The 19863-nt window shown below is 48.3% G+C and overlaps 1 protein-coding gene across 1 annotated transcript in view; it reads right to left on the reverse strand.

Moving 5' to 3' along the window:
- Nucleotides 1-19863, reverse strand: part of E4F1 (E4F transcription factor 1) — a 213464-nt gene that overhangs the window by 166527 nt on the left and 27074 nt on the right. Inside the window, exon 3 of the mRNA XM_078664834.1 lies at nt 11554-11647. Within this exon, the coding sequence (XP_078520960.1) occupies nt 11554-11647 (94 nt within the window). The remainder of the gene's footprint in view (nt 1-11553; nt 11648-19863) is intronic.

The following is a 19863-nucleotide window of genomic DNA, read 5'->3' on the forward strand; positions in this document are numbered from 1 at the left end:
AAGGCACACTTGGACTGCCCCTCACTTGAACCCCTCAGACAGCAGGCTGCTGCTGAGGCTGCTGGGAATGCCACAGGTACCCACAAGGTATACTGGGATGATGGACTCCTCTACTCTGAGTCAAGAGACCCCAAGCCTGGTACGACCAGGAGGCTGGTCATCCCCTTGTCTCAGAGAGGTTTCCTTCTTACCTTGGCCCATGAAATTCCCCTTGCAGGTCACTTAGGCCAGAACAAGACGTGGGACAGGCTTGTCACACACTTTCACTGGCCTCACATGAGTGAAGATACCAAGGAGTTTTGTCGCTCCTGTGTAACCTGCCAAGCCAGTGGCAAATCAGGTGGCACAACAAAGGCCCCCCTTATACCACTACCTGTGGTGGGGGTACCCTTTGAGAGAGTGGGGATTGACATTGTTGGTCCAATGGAACCCCAGACAGCATCAGGACACAAGTTTATGCTGGTGGTGGTGGATCATGCCACCAGGTATCCTGAAGCTATACCACTTAGGACCACTACAGCACCTGTTGTGGCAAGAGCCCTAATTGGAGTGTTCTCCAGAGTGGGCTTCCCTAAGGAGGTTGTCTCTGACAGAGGTGCAAACTTCATGTCAGGATATCTGACTGCAATGTGGAAGGAATGTGGTGTCAACTACAAGTTCACTACACCCTATCACCCACAGTGCAATCGGCTTGTTGAAAGATTCAACAGGACCCTCAAAGGGTTGATTCATGGACTACCTGAACCTCTCAGGAGAAGATGGGATGTCCTGATACCCTGCCTCTTGCTTGCTTACAGAGAGGTCCCACAGAAGGGGGTTGGCTACAGCCCTTTTGAACTTCTGTTTGGGCATCCTGTAAGAGGACCCCTTTGTTTGGTAAAGGAAGGATGGGAGAGACCTCTCAAAAAGCCTGGAACAAACATTGTGGACTATGTACTTGGTCTCCGCTCCAGGATGGCTGAGTATATGGAAAAGGCATCTAAAAACCTTGAGGCCAGCCAAGAACTCCAAAAAGCTTGGCATGACCAAAAGGCTGTCCTGACTGTGTACAAGCCTGGACAGAAGGTGTGGGTGCTGGAGCCAGTGGCCCCAGCAGCACTCAAAGACAAATGGTCTGGGCCCCACACAATCATTGAGCAAAAGAGAGAGGTCACCTACCTGGTAGACCTTGGCACTCCCAGGAGCCCCCTCAGGGTGCTCCATGTAAACAGGCTCAAGGCATATGTCTGCAGGAAGGACATGGGCTTGCTCATGGCCACAGATGAGGGACAGGAGGAAGAGAGTGACCCTCTCCCAGACCTGCTCTCTCAGAATCCGGATGATGGATCAGTAGATGGTGTTGTCTTTTGTGGCAGCCTCTCTGAACATCAGCAACAGGATTGTAGACAAGTTCTGCAATCCTACAGATATATGTTCTCTCTGACACCCAGCCAAACTGATTGGTGTACCCATGAAGTTGACACTGGAGACAGTCTGCCTGTCAAGAGTAAAATCTACAGACAGCCTGATCATGTCAGAGACTGCATCAAGACAGAGGTGCAGAAAATGTTGGAGCTGGGAGTTATTGAGCCCTCAGATAGCCCTTGGGCTAGCCCAGTAGTTCTAGTGCCAAAGCCTCACACCCAGGGTGGTAAGAAAGAGATGAGGTTTTGCGTAGACTACAGAGGTCTCAATGCAGTCACTAAGACTGATGCCCACCCAATACCAAGAGCAGATGAACTTATTGATAGATTGGCTTCTGCCAACTACTTAAGCACATTTGATCTGACAGCTGGGTATTGGCAAATCAGGTTAGCTGAGGAAGCCAAGCCCAAGAGAGCATTTTCTACCCCTGGTGGGCATTATCAGTTTTTGGTAATGCCCTTTGGTTTGGAAAATGCACCTGCCACCTTCCAAAGGCTGGTGAATCAAGTTCTCACTGGGTTGGATGACTTCTGTGCAGCTTATCTTGACGATATAGCTGTCTTTAGCTCCACCTGGGAGGATCACCTGGTCCACCTGAGGAAAGTGTTAGAGGCACTGCAAAAGGCAGGTCTCACTATCAAGGCCACAAAGTGCCAGATAGGGCAGACACAGGTTGTATACCTGGGCCACCTTGTAGGTGGAGGCCAGGTTCAACCATTGGAGAGCAAGATACAGGCCCATCCAGGACTGGGCTCCTCCAACCACCCAGACTCAGGTTCGAGCTTTCTTGGGCCTGACTGGTTACTATAGGAAATTTGTCAAGAATTATGGGTCCATTGTGACACCACTCAATGACCTGACAAGTAAGAAGATGCCAAAGAAAGTTCAGTGGACAGCAAGCTGTCAGAAAGCATTCAATGACCTAAAGCAGGCCATGTGCACGGCACCTATCCTAAAGAGTCCAGACTACTCCAAAACATTCATTGTCCAAACAGATGCTTCTGAGTTGGGTGTGGGAGCTGTTCTATCTCAGCTGAATTTTGATGGCAACGACCAGCCCATTGCTTTTATTAGCAGAAGGCTGACCCCCAGAGAGAAAAATTGGTCAGCTATTGAGAGGGAGGCCTTTGCTGTGGTTTGGGCCCTGAAGAAGTGGAGGTCATACTTGTTTGGCACTCACTTCAAAGTTCAGACCGACCATAAGCCCCTCTTGTGGCTAAATCAGATGAAGGGTGAAAACCCCAAACTACTTAGGTGGTCCATTTCCCTACAGGGGATGGATTTTACAGTGGAGCATAGACCTGGTACTGATCATGGCAATGCTGATGGGCTCTCCAGGTATTTCCACTTAGAGCAAGAAGACTCACCTGGTCAAGGTTAGTTTATTGTCCCAAAGTTTGGGGGGGGTCATGTAGGAGAGTAGGGTCTGCGATCCTATGATCACCCAGATTTTTGCTTTTTGCTTCACTGGTTTACGACTTTCCCTGGCTGTGGGCCTGCTAATCAGACCCACAGCCTAGCTGTTCTCTCTATTCCAAATTGTACCCAGGTACTGAATTGGCACTGGGCCCTCTCTGAGTCCCTGTACCCAGGGCTGAGGTGCACCCAGAAGTCTCCCAGGGGCTGCAGCATGTATTATGCCACCCCTGGGCTGACTAACTAAACAGACACAACTGGCTGCTTGACAGCTGGGGGCAAGGTGGTGTACTCACCCTTTGCTTTAGATATAGTATCCCTATATCTAACCCTAAAATGGACACACAGATCTCCTATCAGTCACTCCTATGGCAGGCCTTAACAATCCTGAAGGCAGAGTGCTTGGAATCGTGTGAGATAGTGCTCTGGCATGAGCTGAGCCTGTCTGCGGCTTTCGGGATCCATCCCTTAGCCGTTTCCATGATAGCGTCAGACCATATACTCTTAAGTGCTTATAATCCTCGCGGTTATGGTAACTTTGGTCTGACAATATCTAAACATGTCGTGTAAGGTGTCATACGCTTTGGAATACTACCCCCTCGCCAGTTCTGGCGACGGGGGTAGCATTCCACCCCTCTAGAGGGTGAAGACATGTTGGTAGCCGGTAGCCTGTAACCCCGGTTAAAGTTAAACGAAGCCTTAGCTCCACAAAATGGATGCTGCCACCGAGACACAAGTCTGCCCTCCTGCTGCTGGGAGTCCTTCCAGCAGACGGAGGCCTGGACAAAGGGTTTCCTGTCAGGGGCGGTGCCAGCACCGTCCCAGACAGGATTTTGTGTATCCTAGGTAGGCAGGGCTTTAGAGGAAGGTGACAGCAAGTGGCACCCCGGTGCTCACTGTGCATAGGCCGGCTTGAACCAGTTCCAGGGGCACTCCAGCCCCTGCTCTGGGGAAAGCCCGCCAAAGGAGAGGGGTGTAACCACCCCCCCTCCTAGTCCCACCCATAGGGCAGGACTTAGTCGCGTGCCAGCCCCCCTTTTCAGGATAAAGGTAGGAACTGGCCCCCTTCCAAACTAGATCATCTTTGAATCCTGAACCGACTTTCTACGAAAGGAACTCAAGACTCTTCCTAAGATTTCTCCCTTGTGACTAAGGAGTAGTCACCCTGCAGCAGCAGGCACCATCCAAGCATCGCGGTCTGCTGTAAGTCTCTCCTCCGGATCAAGACTGCCCAGCACGACGAGAACCGGCTTCCCTGGCACCTCTGACCTCAACCTGCATCATCAGCCCAGCTGTGATCCGTGGGTGTGACGAGACCTCGAGGGACCGGCCATCTTCAGAGACTGCACGACGCTTGTCCAGCACGACCATGAGTGCTTTGGGGTAAGAGAAGCCCCGACCCTGAGCAGCTCCAGCACCGAATTTCAGCCCCCCTGCATCCACGAGATCTGCGTGGGGCCCTTCTGCTTTTTGCTGCTCACCGCGTTGTCCAGGTCACTTGCCCGTTGGCTAGTGACCCTCTGACAACGAACTTCGACGACAAACACCGCTGGTCTGGTTGCTCCAGACTGGCCCTTGCTTCCCTCCATCAGAGAAGCACCCTGGACCCTCCTGGTCCACTCCAGACATCCTTTTAGGTCCACCGCGTGGGCTTGAATTTGCTAAGACTTGTTGCCCCAATCCTGGGTCCAGCGACGTCGACAGCACAGACCTTCGTGGGACAGCTCGCACCTCCATCCTGGTCGCCGACAACGCCTCCTGGTCCGAGAGACTGCAGAGCCCAGCAGCGCCCACTCACCTGGTCGAGGTGACTTCGCCCGGTGCCACTCTGGTGCCCACTTAATCACTGGCTAGTGATTCAGAACTTGGTCCCCTCTGCTTTCAGGTCTTCCTCTTCACTGATCCAGGCTTGGATCACCACAAACTTCTCCACTGGTCGCCTGCCAGCACCTTCTTTCTTCAGGCTCCATAGACTGCAACGAGGATCTCCGACGTCTTTTCACACCTATGCAGCCGCAGCCCCTGGGCTAGGTAACCTGAGCATCTCGGCGCTCCAGCATAGTCTAACTATCCAAGTGTCAGAATCCAGTGTCGTTTCAGCTCTACTTAGTCGGGTTCGCCCGAGAACACTAACTTTGTGATTACTAGCCTCCATAGACTTTTTCCCGCCTTACGCGTGAGTGTTCCCACTCTGCACACGACGTCCATAGGCCTCCTGCTTCTAATCTAAAGGTTTAACATTGTAGGTCTAGCGTTTCTGAGGTCTATGAGAATAGTTACTTACCTGCTAGTAATTCGCATTCCACTTTTGTAATATATGGTTTTTCGTGCCCCTCGGGCATTTGTGTAAATTGTGCGACTTAAAGTATTTTCTTAAGAGTTTTGTTGTGTGCTTAGCTCCCTGACTCATAAAGAGTTCAGGGTAGTCTTGTTATAAATAAATATCTGTTTATTTTCATAACAACTTGTGTGGTGTCCTTTCACTTGGTGTTCAAGGGGTAATGTGATGGTAAAACAGCTGGCTTAACACGCCCTCTAGAGTGTTAGCCTTAGACTGCTCGTATCCATGCTACTAGGATAGCTGGTCTATAAGGTTGACTTACAACCAATCATCAATAAGGGTTGTTTGGACTGATACAAAGTGCTCACTAGAATAGTGAACATTATATATCAGGCCAACTTCTCACAATCATGACCCTGTTCGAGGTCAGGAACAGGTACTTACCATACTTGATGTATTTGGCCAAAGCAGGCTTGCAATACTCCTCCATAAAGGTTCACCTGGCAGCAATAACAGCAAATAGAAAGTCTCCCATTCAAATGAAATACCAGTATTTCTAAAGTGCACAGCTACCTCCGAAGTGGAGTCCCGGCACTGGGGGCCATCGGGAAGATTAAGCGAGCTATTGCCCAGTCACATGGTGCTTGGCTGACCTGCCGCCGGTGCCAGGGATCGAACCGTGAGCCCCAGATTCCAGCGTCAGTCGCCCTGGCCGCTGCGCCACACCTCTTCCTCATTCAGGCTTTGTTCTTTCAGATGTCAGTTGTTAAGGATTCCCTGGAGGGTCACAAGAAGGTCTATCCTCCCGTTAGGGCTCCATCTCCTCCCAGGGAATTTAATATAGTCCTCTCTAAACTAATGGGTCCCCCATTCAAACCCATTCTCAAATCTTCACTTCAGCATCTTTCGTGGAATACTGCTTTTCTCGTGGCAATCACATCTGCTCGCAGGGTAAGCGAGATACAAGCCTTATGCTCTACAGAGCCGTATCTCGCTTTTCACGCTAACAGAGTGATGTTACGAACTCACCCGAGGTTCCTCCCTAAGGTAGTCTCGGATTTTCACATCAATCACTCGAGTTACTCTTCCTACTTTCTTTGCAATCCCGGTCACTCCCGCTGAGAGAGCTCTGCACTCTCTAGACCTAATAAGAGTGTTAAAATTCTATCTTGATAAAACAAATAGTGTACGAAAGTCTGACCAACTGTTTGCGAATTATGGTCCGTTAAATACTGGTTTCCCTGCCTTTGTTAGCTGTAGAGGACTGCTGTCCACCTCTACCCTTCTGGCGCTTCTGGAAGGGTCTCCGGAACTGCTGCTGTTGTTGCTGCTGCTGTCCCGAAGACTGTCCTCGCCCTCTGCACCGAACCGTCTCTGGAACGGTCGGTAGGACTTCTTTTCCTTGGGCTTCTCCAAGCCCACCGCCGTCAGGGTCTCTGCCTCCGCCTTCATGCGGGCCATCTCATCATCGGCATGTTTCCCAAACAGGGTCTCTCCTGAGAACGGCAGATTGGCCACCCGCTGCTGGGCCTCCGGCTTGAGAGACGTGAGCCTGAGCCAAGCATGACGGCGCTGGTTGATCCGGTGACAGTAACCATGGGCCGCCAACAGCGAGATATCCGCAGCCGCGCGGATGACCTGGTTTGAAACCAGCATCCCTTCCTTAAGTATTTCTAGGAAGTCCTCCTTCTTGTCACGTGGCAGAAGGTCCGTGAACTGTTCCAGGGAGTCCCACAGGGCACGGCTGTACCGCCCCAGCAAAGCCGAATCGCTGGAGGCTTTCATGGTCGTGGAAGAAGTTCCACAAGCCTTCCTTCCAGCCGAATCAATCCATCGGCTTTCCTTATCAGGCGGCACGGTGGAAGACGGGGAGGTAGAGTGTAACTTCCTGGCCGCTGTCACTATAACGGAGTCGGGCACTGGGTCCATCCGCAGGAAGGCCGGGTCCGAATCCGGTGCTCTGTACTTCTTCAGAAGTCGGGAGGGAGCGGATTTCATCACCGCAGGCGTAAGAAACAGCTCCTCCGCAGGTTCGACCAGCCCTGGCACCAATGGCAGCAGAGGGCGAGACAGATGCTTCTTGTGAAGTGTCTCGAATATCACGGACGTCGTAGGTGTGGGAGCCGTCACCGTGATGCCCAATTTCGTAGCCCCCCTCCGGAGAACCTCCTGGAACGTGCTGATGTCGTCTACCGGAGACACCCTTGTCCCCGGGGAATTCGACAAGGTCGGTGAATAGGATCGTGTCCTGGAGGAGTCCGTGCGGGACCTGGACCCTCGCCTCCTATGGCGGCGTCTAGATCTAGTGGAGGATCTGCGCCGACTCCTAGATCTACCTCTCCGTCCGGAGCACGATCTTGACTTCCTAGGCCTCGGGCGATCCGCCGGCTCCACCGGCGCGGGCGTCTTAGGCTTGACCGGAGCCTGCGGCTTAGGAGTCCCCTTGGGAGGTGTCGGAAACCTGGGCAACGAAAACGACCTCGGAGGAACCGGAGGAGGCTTCTGTGGCACCTGAGGTTGAGGTACAGTTTGCGGCAGCGGAGGCAAAGGCGGAGGGGTAGGAACCCTTGGAGGGGGACCCCTCGGCAATGGCGGCAGAGGCGTAACCTGCGAAGGCGTATACACCTCGGAATACACCGAGCCCGGTGATCCACCACCAGCCTGGGGCATCGGAGAGCCTCCCATGGCATCAGGCCTCCTCTCCCGCTTCTTCGACGTCGAAGAACGGTGACCAGACGGCGAGCGTCAGCCCCTCGACGTCGAGCGTCTCTTCCTCGGCGTCGACCATGCCTCGACGTCGAATTCGTACGCCTCGACGTCTATCTCTCGTGTCTCGATGACGACCTCTCGTGCCTCGACGGCGACCTCGACCGCCTCGACGGCGACCTCGACCGTCTCGACGGCGGACCACTCCTCGGCGACGAGGATCCCCTTGACGATGATGTTCTCCTCCTCTTCGCCGACAGCGAACGGCGGTGTCGCTTCGACGGCGAGCGCCGACGCCGGGCCCTTCGACGTCGATCACTCGACGTCTAGACCGACGAGGATGACGACGAAATCGTCACCGGAGACTTCGACGGCGGTCTGTGCACATCCCTCGACGTCGAGCGCCGACGGCGCTTCGCCCCAGAGCCCTGGGGGGACGGGGAACAGACCGCAGTCATTCCTCTCGACGTCGTGGTCGCTGCAATCGACCCAGACGGAGAGTGGGCAAGTTTGCTGGACTTCCTGCCCCTGGGGAGCCCCCCAGAGGCCTCAGCATGGGCAGAAGGAGCCCCTCCAGACCCACCTTGTGCCTTCAGCCTTCGTTCTTCGAGTCCCTGAAGCCTGATCTTCTTTCTTTCCTTCAGGGTCCTGCCAGAGAAGCCCTGACAAATCTCACACTCCTCTGGGACATGGGAAGATGGAAGGCAGAGGATACACACCTCATGGGAATCCGATTTGGCCTTCTTCCTGGAGCACTCCGGGCATTTGTCAAATAATGCAGGCATATTTGACATCAAAAAGGAGCAAAACCCAAGAAGAACAGCACTAAAGTACTTTTAGAAGCACTCAAAACGAAATTAACAGTGAAAAAAATCACCAAGAAACCCTTGAAAAGGGAGAGCTCAATGCTCCAGGGTCCTGCTTGCAGGAGCCGGAAAAAAGAACTGAAAGTAAAAGGGACTTGCAGTGCATTCTGGGATACTGTGAAGTTCTGGAAGGTTCTCTTAAAGGCACAGTATCCTGTTCTGAGCCACATAATGGCAGCCTATGGGGCTTGTCTGTCCAGGTTCTCCTCTCTATCATTCCAGAGGGGTTTTGCTGCTGAAGCAAGGGAAATCTGTACAGGCTTTGCTGTTTTGTGGATTTTTTGGTGGAATTTCTAGTTGAAGTACTGGACAGTGTAGCCTGTTTTATAGGCTGCATTATCGGTCTTTAATTCTCTCTTAAGTGTCTGTGCAGTTCTGCATTTTTCGACACTATAAGAGATTATTTTTGATTGCTCCGGGGTCCACGCACATGGGCGGGACTATTCACTAGATTAGGACTATACACAGAGATCCCCTACTACAGAAATGCCTCTTTTTGTATAGTCAACCCCTAGTGTTTTTCGACTAATGCTGCAGGTTTTTCAAATCACAGAGCACGGAAGCCTGCTAACCACAGCTCAGAGTCTGTGCCCTGATCCTAAAGTGTATGTCAATTTGCCTATACCCAAATGGAGATGGCGAATTTACCTACAAGTCCCTAGTAAATGGTACCCTGGTACCCATGTCATACAAGTTAGAGAGGTATCCCAGGGATTGCAGCACTGATTGTGCCACCCTGGCAGTATCCCAAGTAAAACAAGTCCCCCACTGCAGACTGGCAGAGCAGTCTTGCACTGCTACACTAACTTTGCCATTATAACCAATGCAAAGTCACCACTTCCCCTGCATGTGTGTGTAAGCCACTCTTCTAGCAGGCCTACCGAGCCCTAAAGGCAGGGTGCAACATATGAAACAGGCAGGTCGTATACTTTACATGTCGTGACAGTAAAACACAGGAAACTACTGTTTTTACTGAGGAAAGACTTGGTCGCCCAATTAGTGCAAACTCCTGAAAGGTGCGATCAAAGTGGGAAGCCAAGGTATCAAACAGCTCGTTAGATTAAGCCCAACTTGTATCTCAAGTCAAAATTAAAGTAAGTTGTTGGCTTCAAAATGCCTGTGCCTTCCCGGACATACATGGAGCCTGTTCCTCGAGACAGCTTTCTGCCAACCTGGAGAGATGTGCTAACGACTCTAAGGAAGGAGAACAATGTGAGATTGCAGACCAGAAAGGTGTCGCCTCCCTCCTGCAGGAAGCCACTTGGCCCCAAAACGTAGACTTCAAAGATGAAGCTCCCTTTGAAGAGCAGCTGTAGGACACCAGGGGAGGGCTGCCTCGTTATTGAGGTAGGCAGGCTGGCACAGACTAGTAGCCCAGAGGCAGCCACACCCCTGGGGTAGGCCAGTGAGGTCTATACACCAGGAGAGGGCTCTCGCCATTTTGGGAGTGAACAGAATGGTGCATCCCGGGATAGCAAGATACCACACGCCAAAAGAAGGGGTCATGAGGTGGGAGGGTACCTGGTAGCCATTGGCTACCAACCACATCCTACACTGAGGGCACTTTCTGAGCATAAAGGGGGCAACCCCGGCACCTAGACCTCAGTTCGCAACCGACTTGGAAGGACTGAAGATGAACTGCCCTGCTGCACCGAGGGACCAGCAAGCAAACAGTCTGCACCTACGAGGACTGCACCTGCTGGCTAGAGAAGAGAGAAACTGTGCCTGCTGTGTCCTGCTCAAGGAGAAGTCCTCTCCAGAGCCCAGTCAAGCCGACGAAACTCCAAGGGCCAGCTGACTGGCCTCCTGTTCGCAGCACAGGGACACAACAGCTGAAGAAACCTGCTGGGGCTAGTTGGTAACCTAAAGTCTACAAGTCGCTACCACTGCTGCCGTGCAGCACCAAGGACCTAGACCCGACGCACAGAGTTGCGCCACAGTTCGCTGTGCTTGGGTGTGCTGTCAGAGTTGCTGGGACCCTCAGAAGGAAAGTTATGAGCTCAGGAAGGATTGAACTGTGACCGCGGCAAGTGACTGGAAGCCCTGTGGCAAATGCACTTTAGCCACAACAGCATGTGCTTTGTCTGACTTTGACCTTGCACCCAAGACCCGCACCATTTTCATGGACTGACGACGCCCTGCAGGGGGTGACGGAAAAGGAGAGTTGTGGGTGACTTTGGTTTCCTCCCTCACTGGAGGGACAAACATTTCAGCAGGAGCTAGTTGGGTCCAATTATGGTAGTACAGCACAAGACTGTGGATGAACCTGGCTGGAAAATAACTCTTATGATCTGCTTTTACCCTCTTGAAGAAGAAGAGATTTGAGTAGAATCGTTTTGAGGCACATTTCAAGGTACGTTTCAAGGTACGTTGCTTTGAGAGAAAACAATTTCGAAGCATCCTCTAAAGGGCTACAAACTGAATGCATACTGTTATAACTGTTGCTTATCTGCTGCTTTCTACAAACGCAAAGCAATACACAGCAGTACATTTTTCTCAGAAGGAATAGATAATTTCCCAACAATTATATTAACAGAAATGAGACAAAAAAACAGCTAGTAAAACAATGTTTATACCGTGTTGCTGTGATGTCACTCCATGCAGCACACGATTGAATTGAACCCTTTGAATCAAAACAAAATTAGCTGAACTGCAGCCCTATTTATTAAAGCACAAATTATTTCTTAGGATGGCCTTCCACTGGCCTGAACAGTTGCAATTCTAGCAGACTATCAAAAAGGGAAGACTCGTATGCCAGGAAACATGCTACTTTGCCATTCGCTCATCCTTATGCTAACCAACTTCCAACACACAAGCAACTCCGTGATTAGTAAAAGAAGAATTTTAATTAAAAAACAAATTACATTAAAAAAATCATACCAAATTCTGCCACATTGCGGATTACTTCAGACAGGGAGGATGCTTCAAGGAGAATATGGGCAACAGTTATCGATTCTTCCACGGAAGGTACTTCCTGCAAAGAAATCACAAAGATGGCATCTCAATCAGAAGTCTTGACATGGTCATTAAGATGTATTATAATAATTCAATTTTTTTTTGTTCTGTGAAAAACTTAGCAGTAACTAACATTTTTCCACATTTATTTCTAAAAAAAATACCCTTCCTGCAAGGGTTTTTGTCTAGAATGTATTTACCTTTGGGGTCCAGAGACAGAAAATTAAATATGCTACAGATAAATAGCCATTTGACATGAATGTTTTCACATTCTAACTCCAACCAACAAGTAAGAGAAAACCAATAGTAAGGTGTCTGCATTTCTTAGCCCAACTAACAAAAGGTGTACATCAGCATGAAAAACAAAACTAAAAGGGTGAAGTGACCATTTCAGAAAGGGTGCAAGAGCCTTTCCACCATCAATTCAGAACAAGACATTAACCAACGTTTATCTGCAGGAATATAAGGCTTAGACTTGCCACGGGTGAAAGATGAAATAACGTGTTGCCCTGAAAACATACCTTAGCAATTGCTTTTTAATTATGAAAATACCAAATATTGAAATTTGTGAAACCAACAGAACCTATAAATATGGGGAATCGGACAAGTGACTCTTGACCGGTTATGCTGCTGGATTCCAAGAGTAGATGGAAAAATTGTCAATTCACTGATTCTCATAGCTACATCTAGGGAGTCCTCCAAATTTTGATGGGTAATTGTGCAAAGACACCTACTCATCTTGACCTGCCACACAAGTGAGTGAGTTCACATGCTGTTTGTATGACACCTCATGTTTCGGTGATTCACACAACTTTTGTTTCACAATTTCTGCAGTACATTTAATTTTTCTGCTTGTTTCTTTTGCTATACTTTGATATGGCAACTGCTCAAGGGGTCATTCAGCCTGCACCTTTTCTACAGAAAGCAGGCAAGCCTGATCTGAAATGGGCAGAATGGATGAAGGATTTTGAAAACTATCCTACTGTAATTGAGGCCGATGGTTACTCTCCCTCAAGGAAATTTGCTTTGTTAATAAATCATTTGGGGGTAGCTGGCCGCAGTTTTTAACAATTTGACACGTTTTCCTGCACCTGTGTTTGAAGATACTGTGTGGAACGTTTTTATTGAAGCCAAGCTACGTATGGGAAATTAGTCTGATTCCACAAATGTCCTACTAGAGCGGATTAATTTCGCTATGTGTAAACAATCCTCTGAAGAATCAGTAGAGGATTATATAGCAACTTTAAGGGTTTTGGCTGAGAAATGAGAGTTTGGTATAAATGTTGACATTAATATAAGAGATCAATTTGTTTTTTATTGTTATTCCAAGAAGATCCAAGAGCGTCTTCTTAACTCTCGTAATACCACGTTAGCTGGGACAATTGACATTGCTAAAAGCAATGAGAGATCAATTGTTACATCTAAAGTTTTATCTAGTAATTAAGTTATGGTTTCTCCCACACAGGCCTCCATGCATCCTGCACTTCCTCCTACTATGAACTTTGTTTCTGATGAGAATATTGTTCGTGCCATCATTTCGAAGCAAAATTCAGACAAAGTTTTCTAAAAATCAACCTTTCAGAACAAAATTAGTTTGTTTTCGTTGTGGTTCCAGGAACCACATAGGAAACAACCCTACCTGCCCAGCTATAGGAAAAAATGTGTTAAGTGCCGGAAATGTGGACATTTTCAAGGTGTGTGTAGGGGAGGTATGAACACAGCATCAACAGTAACCCCAGTAGGGTTAGAGTTCCTAATATTTCAGTAGACACTCCTGAGGTCCAAGACTGTACCACCCAGTTTGCTAACATTTTAGTCACTGTTGATGTTCCTGAGTTTTCTGATAAGCCTATCAAAGGGCCGTTAGTTGATATTTCTATTGATGGTAAAAATATTCTAGCTATGGCAGATTCAAGTTCTCCTGTCACTATCCTTGCAGAACTCACACTTCACAAATTATGGCCCAATAGTGTACCACTTCTTTCTCCGGCTATCAGTCCTAATGCATTTGGGGAACAAGATATTGATCTGTTGGTTTATTTTTGGGACAAAGTTGAATGCTTAGGCAGGTCTGCTAAAACTAAGATTTATGCGGAGGTCAAAGGAAGGGACATCATAGGGTGGAAAGATCTTGCTCTCCTAGGCATCATTCTGTGTCCCGGGCAAGATTCTCCCATTAATTTGGGTGACCTTCCTTCCAGCATCCTCTCCGTTAATCATCTGGGCTCAACTGTTGATAAATGTACACAATCTTTTCCCGATGTGTTTAAAAATTCTGTAGGTACTGTCAAAGGTTATGAACATACCATTTTGCTCAAGAAAAATGCTGTTCCCATTGTACATAGAGACAGACCTGTGCCTCTCAGTGTCAGAGATGATTTAAAATCTTGACGATCTAATCTCCAGTCCGAGGGTATCATTTCCCCCATCGATGCCTCTGAATGGGTTTCTCCAGTGGTTTTATGGAAGAAGAGGACTGGGGATCACAGGTTGTGTGTGAACTTAAGGTCTCAACCAAAATATCCCCGTCAATTGTCACCCTTTACCGCATATCCATGAAATGCTAGCCAACATCGATAAGTCCAAGTTTTTCTCTACAATCGATTTACATTCCACTTACCACCAAATCCAACTTTCACCAAGTTGTCAAGCGCTCACTGCTTTTGGAACTCCTTTTGGTGCCTTTAAATACCTGAGGCTACATTTTGGTCTCGCTTCAGCTGCAAGCGTTTTTAAAAAGCTTATGGACAACTTTTTTGGTGACCTTGCACAAGTGCAAGCGTTTCAAGACAACATCTTAGTCCATACAGAAACCAGGGAGGAACACCTACTTATTCTTGACAGGGTACTATGGATCTTGCAAAAGCTAGCAAAATGCAAACTACTTGTTCATGAGGTTGAATACCTTGGACATTTCATTTCAAGTGAAGGTATCAAACGTAAATTTTGCAATGTTGAAGCTATACATAATGCTCCCCCTTCTACTGATAAAGATGCCTTACAGTCGTTCCTTTGACTATGTGAATATTATGCTAGGTTTGTTCCTGGCTATGCTCAGCTAGTCCAAGCCCTAAGACGTCTTCTTATAAAAGGTAGTAAATTTGCATGGACTGACACTTTGAGACATTGTTGAGAAGGTAAAACTTTTAGTTATAAACACACCAGCATTACACCCTTTTGTTCCGAATGCTAGTTCTTTCATGTCCGTGGTTGCAAGTCAAAAAGGTCTCGATGCAGTATTTGGACAGTGGGTGATTGGTAAAGAGAACACTATTGCTTTTGCATCCCATGCCCTGGCACCCAGTGAATGTAATTACAGCACAATTGAACGTGAGGCTCTTGTCATTGTTTGGGCTGTCCAGAAGTTTAAAGCGTATATCTGGGGAGTTTGTTGTGAGGTTTTCACTGATCACAAGCCTTTGGTATCATTATTGTCAGGTAATGGATTAGGTAAATCTTCTGCAAGGCTAGTAAGGTTACTTTCTAAATTACAGGAGTACAATCTCATTATCAAATACATTCAAGGAGGTAAAACGTCCGAGGAGATGGTCTCTCTCGCATTCCTCTTCCTGATTGTAGCGAAGGTGAAGACAATTTTCACAAGGATTGTGTTGTTTGTTTAATAGATGCTGTTTCCATGTGTTGTGGCAGCATCTCGGAAGATGAATGGGCATCTGCCATAGCGCTGGATGAGACTCTTAAGAAAGTAGAGGTGTTCATCTAGAGTAAATGGCATGCTAATAAAAGCCTAAGTAATGATTTAAAATGTTTTGCACAAATCAGTGAGGAATTGTCGTTTGAAAACTGAGTATGTGTCAGGAATGGTCTTTTTGTTCCACCGGTTTCGCTTAGAGAAAGAACTATCAACATTGCTCACGAAGGTCATTTGGGCAGTTCTGCCACTTGTAAAAAATTAAAAGGTATCTACTGGTGGCCAGGCTTAGACAAACAAGAGGCTCTTTTGTGGATAATTGTCCAAGCGGTGTTGTCTCTGACTAACACTGGAAAACCAACAAAAAACCTTTGTTCCCAGTGCCATTTCCTGATCGCCCCTATGATACAATTGCCTTGGATGTTTCAGGGCCTTTCACTTTGTTACCCTCAGACAAAAGATATTGCATAGTTGCTATTGATTACCATTCCAAGTGGATTTATTATGGTTTTGTTCAAGCTCCACATTTCTCCACTGTGGTTTCCTTTCTTCAAAGTCTCTTTAGGATTGAGGGCACTCCAAATTGTGTTGTCACTGATAATGGTCAGCCATTCCTCTCTCATCTGGTTACCAGCTTTCAGGAGCATTCCGAGGTAAAACATTATCAAGTGGCACGCACACAGAGGAGGATCGGACCCCAGCCTATGTAACCATGAAGCCTCCTGATCAACCTGTTGGGGCCACCCGGGCTGTCTGCGGCGACAGGAATCCACCTTCTCCTGTTCCAGGGCCCGAAGAGCCCTCACGCCACCATACCGCTACCCCCCACCCCTGGTCTGTGTTTGAGGCGGCGGGAGGAGATTGGCAGCATCGAGGCTCCCCCTGCAACATTGGAACGTCAGTTATGCATCCGCTTCAGGGCTCGGAGGAGGAGCGGAGGTGAGGAGCCAGGCCCATTCAAGATCCCGCTCAGTGTCTGCTGTCAGAGGCCTCGCATCTCTCTCCTCTCCCCATGTAAATGTAGGTGCATCCTCGCAGAGAGGCTAGTTTCAGGTCGCAGAAGGCGTTCATGATGTATTGGCCAGGAGGCTAATCATTCCAGCCCCGGTCAACTGGGGGAAGGGGCATGCAGGCCCCCAAGGGGCACGCCAACTTCACATCAATACAAGAACTCCTGAGACTGGCCCAACACCACCTGCTCTCTATGCCTGGGGCTTTTGAATGCCTGAACGGAGGCTACATGTTCTGGGCATTCCACTGTTTTTGGCTTTGGCCCCCAACTGATTGGTTGGATCAGGCAGCTTTACACTAACACTATCGCCAGAGTCCAAATGGGCAGCTACGTGTCGGAAACCTACCCAGTGGCCAGGGGAGCCAAACAGGAATACCCCATTGCCCACCTACTCCTTGTAAGACCTCTGGAACTATTGGCAGCTCTCCTGTGCACCAGTGAGAAGAACTGGGGGATACCCAAGGGACCCCTATACGCAGATGATTTGATTCTTCTCTGTAGTGTTAATGGGGACCTAAACTCTCTCACTTGTACCCAGCTTCGGGAGAGATAGCTGGACTCAGAATCAATTACAATAAATTAATCACCTTTTCATTCAGAAAGCATCTCCCCGAGAGACATGTGCCGCTGAGGAAATCAGGCTCTGACATAGTCCCCCACAGATGTCCAAATACCTGGGAATACAGATCTGCAATAGAGAGGAGGATCTTCTGAAGGGTAATCTCGGAACGGTCGTGCGTTCCCTAAGCTCTCAAGTGGCCTTTTGGACAACCCTTCAACTGTCTGTGGTAGGCCGCATCACGTTGTCAAAAATGATGATGCTGCCCTAATTGCTCTAACTTTTCTCCAACTGCCTAGTCCTGATCCCCAGATGCACCCAGAGGGATCTAGACTCACTACTGCTCACATTGACCTGGGAGAAAGAAAGAACAAGGTTTGCGCTATGCACTTTGCAACTCCCGCAGCACACAGTGGAACGGGAGCCTCTAATTTCACACAATATTACCTCGCTGATCAGTTTCAATGGGTCGCCTTTTAGCTAGCTGGACACTACATCGACAATGTAGGGCTTCCACCAACAACTACCAGCTTGGGTCGCTTCAATCACGTATTACTTTCTGGTCATCGACCAAGAGGTCAACATTCACTTCATTTGCGGACATCTTGGGAATGTTTGAGGTGGGGGGTTTCCCTGCGCTACGACTGTCAGTCCCTGCTCTAAGCTTGTGCCGCCAAGGTGGTTCCCAATTGATAGCGGTGTTCGAATTGGAAGCACTCTTGAGGTCTGGGAAACTGTCAGAATGTATACTCTTGGTGACCTCTTCGCCAATGGGACATTATTGTCCTTTCAAGATCTCCTCAACCTTCATGTACTCCACAGTGGACCATTCTTAAGCTATGGGGCACTCAATGCAACACCACAACAAGCAGAAGCAACTCAAGTCCTGTTATTATAGCCCTGCTCTCTGTGGGACACTGCAGGCGTCTGGTGATGGGGTTATACCAGGCCTCGAGAGGCTCGCTGACTGCAATAACTTATCTCCCTGGGATAAAATACATGATGCGGACTCGCATAAAGCCCTGGATTATCCCAGTAAAAAAATACCCCGTAATTCCAGCTTTAAATATAACTGATTTTGCACCCAAAACATGGCCTATCTGAGCCCAAACCACCACCCCCACCCCCAACCGCTTATACCCGATCTACCACCTAGTCCTGGATGCTCGTCTCCGCAGAGAAGCCAAGCAGATATAATGCACATGTTTTGGATGTTCAGATATGCTAGGCAGGACTTTAAGTGGGTTAGGTCTCACTGGTGCGGAGCACCAGCAGTTTTTTAAAGGGGCCACGAAATGGGTCTCTATCGGGCTCTGTTGTGTGCCCCTGGCACAGGTGGTCCATTTTTTTCGGGACTGCAGTAGCAGCAGGCACATGATGTGCGCATGCTCACCCTGCTCACTTCTCACTAGTGGAGAAGTTACGGCATGACGGCATGCCAGGTGAGCGTTGTAGGGGGAAGGGAAATCCTTTAAAGAGAGTCATTTTCTCTCTGGATTTCCCTTCTCTTTTTGAAACTCAGGAGCAACAACATTGTTGTGATGTCACCAGGGCTTTACGTGGAAGCTTTTTCAATATTATTTAAAACAATAGTTGCTGCTTATTTAGCTTAAACAACTAACAACCATCGACAAAGCCAATAGTCCTGACGTGTCATAGGTATGATCTTACTTGTTGTATCATATATTTGGATGCAATGACAGAAACAGTGTAGAGAAGAAGCCAATAGTGAACACCACAAACAGCCAGATACAAGTCAGGCGGCACACAATGCCAAGCAGATGTTTTTAGCCTACGTGTTTGTAAGCCATGCCCTTAATTACATTGGCCATGTCACTGTGAGAGACCACCCCAGTTATTTCATCCCACTTAAAGCCCTGATGCTAGGGAATTACTGGGACACAGTGCGATCTAAAATATCCAGAGCAACGGGAAGAGATAGACTGCTTCAGTACCACAATGTCTCCAGAGTCTGTTCCCACGCACTAAAATGAAAGGCAACGTGGCGGTTTATGGATATGGCCCTGCTCCTAGCAAAATGGGTGGTGGCAATGAAATGGAAATTGCCACAACCCCCATATCTCTCACAGTGGCAGGCAGCTGTAACCAAATGGGTGAAAACAGGGAGCACCGCTCTTTGCAAAGAAGAGAGGCGCAATCTATGGAAAACGCCGTTCACTTCCACTGGGATGTGTTCCTTCAAGATTTTACGACCCAACATGATGACAATACTAGACCATCTTAGATGAATCCTCACACAACCAATATCTGCCCATTGTGATCATAGCAGACACACAACGTCATAGTCACTTACGCCTCCCCGCCGTTCCTGCATTACCTGGTCTCATCCTGTCTAACCAACACACAATTATGATCCCCTCACAAATAATTTGTTCTAGCCCATTTTTGCGTAGGAGAGTCTCTGGGGCAATAAAGGGGGGGGTGCCTAGTTTAGTAAAGGTTTTGACAAAACCAGACAAAAGAAGTTATTGATGAACAGAAACATGCTGGAAATGCTAAATAGGTCTTCATTCATTTGCAATGATGCCTTGCAAGTTTATCAATAAAAATTGATTTTAAAAAAATGTAAGCGTCCAGTTGTGTTGTGAAAGTTTTTTTGTTTTTTTTTTAAATATCAGGTTTATAAGTACTTCAATTTAGGCAGGTAAGAGAAATGAGGTGTAAGGATATAGCGATCTGCCCAAAATGAAGCAATTTGTTCAAGTTTGGAAATGAGGATTGCAACCTCAGCGAGGCCAGTCACCAATGTAGACTCAACACCACATCAGCAAAAACCAGGAGACTTCCCAAAATAAAAATACTGGCAACTCTAAACTGTTCGTAGGGCTAGGGCCAAGCCAGTCCCAGGAGCCTACCCAACACAAGACTTAATGGGAATTACGCGTGGGTATTTATTGTATAATCCAGTCACCACCTGCCGAAAAGAGTGAGGCAACAGAGCTGCGGTTCGTATGCTTTTAACTTCTGTGGAATCCCACTGAATAACTACTG

Source organism: Lissotriton helveticus, chromosome 10 (genome assembly GCF_964261635.1).
Source record: "Lissotriton helveticus chromosome 10, aLisHel1.1, whole genome shotgun sequence".
Lineage (NCBI taxonomy): Eukaryota > Metazoa > Chordata > Amphibia > Caudata > Salamandridae > Lissotriton > Lissotriton helveticus.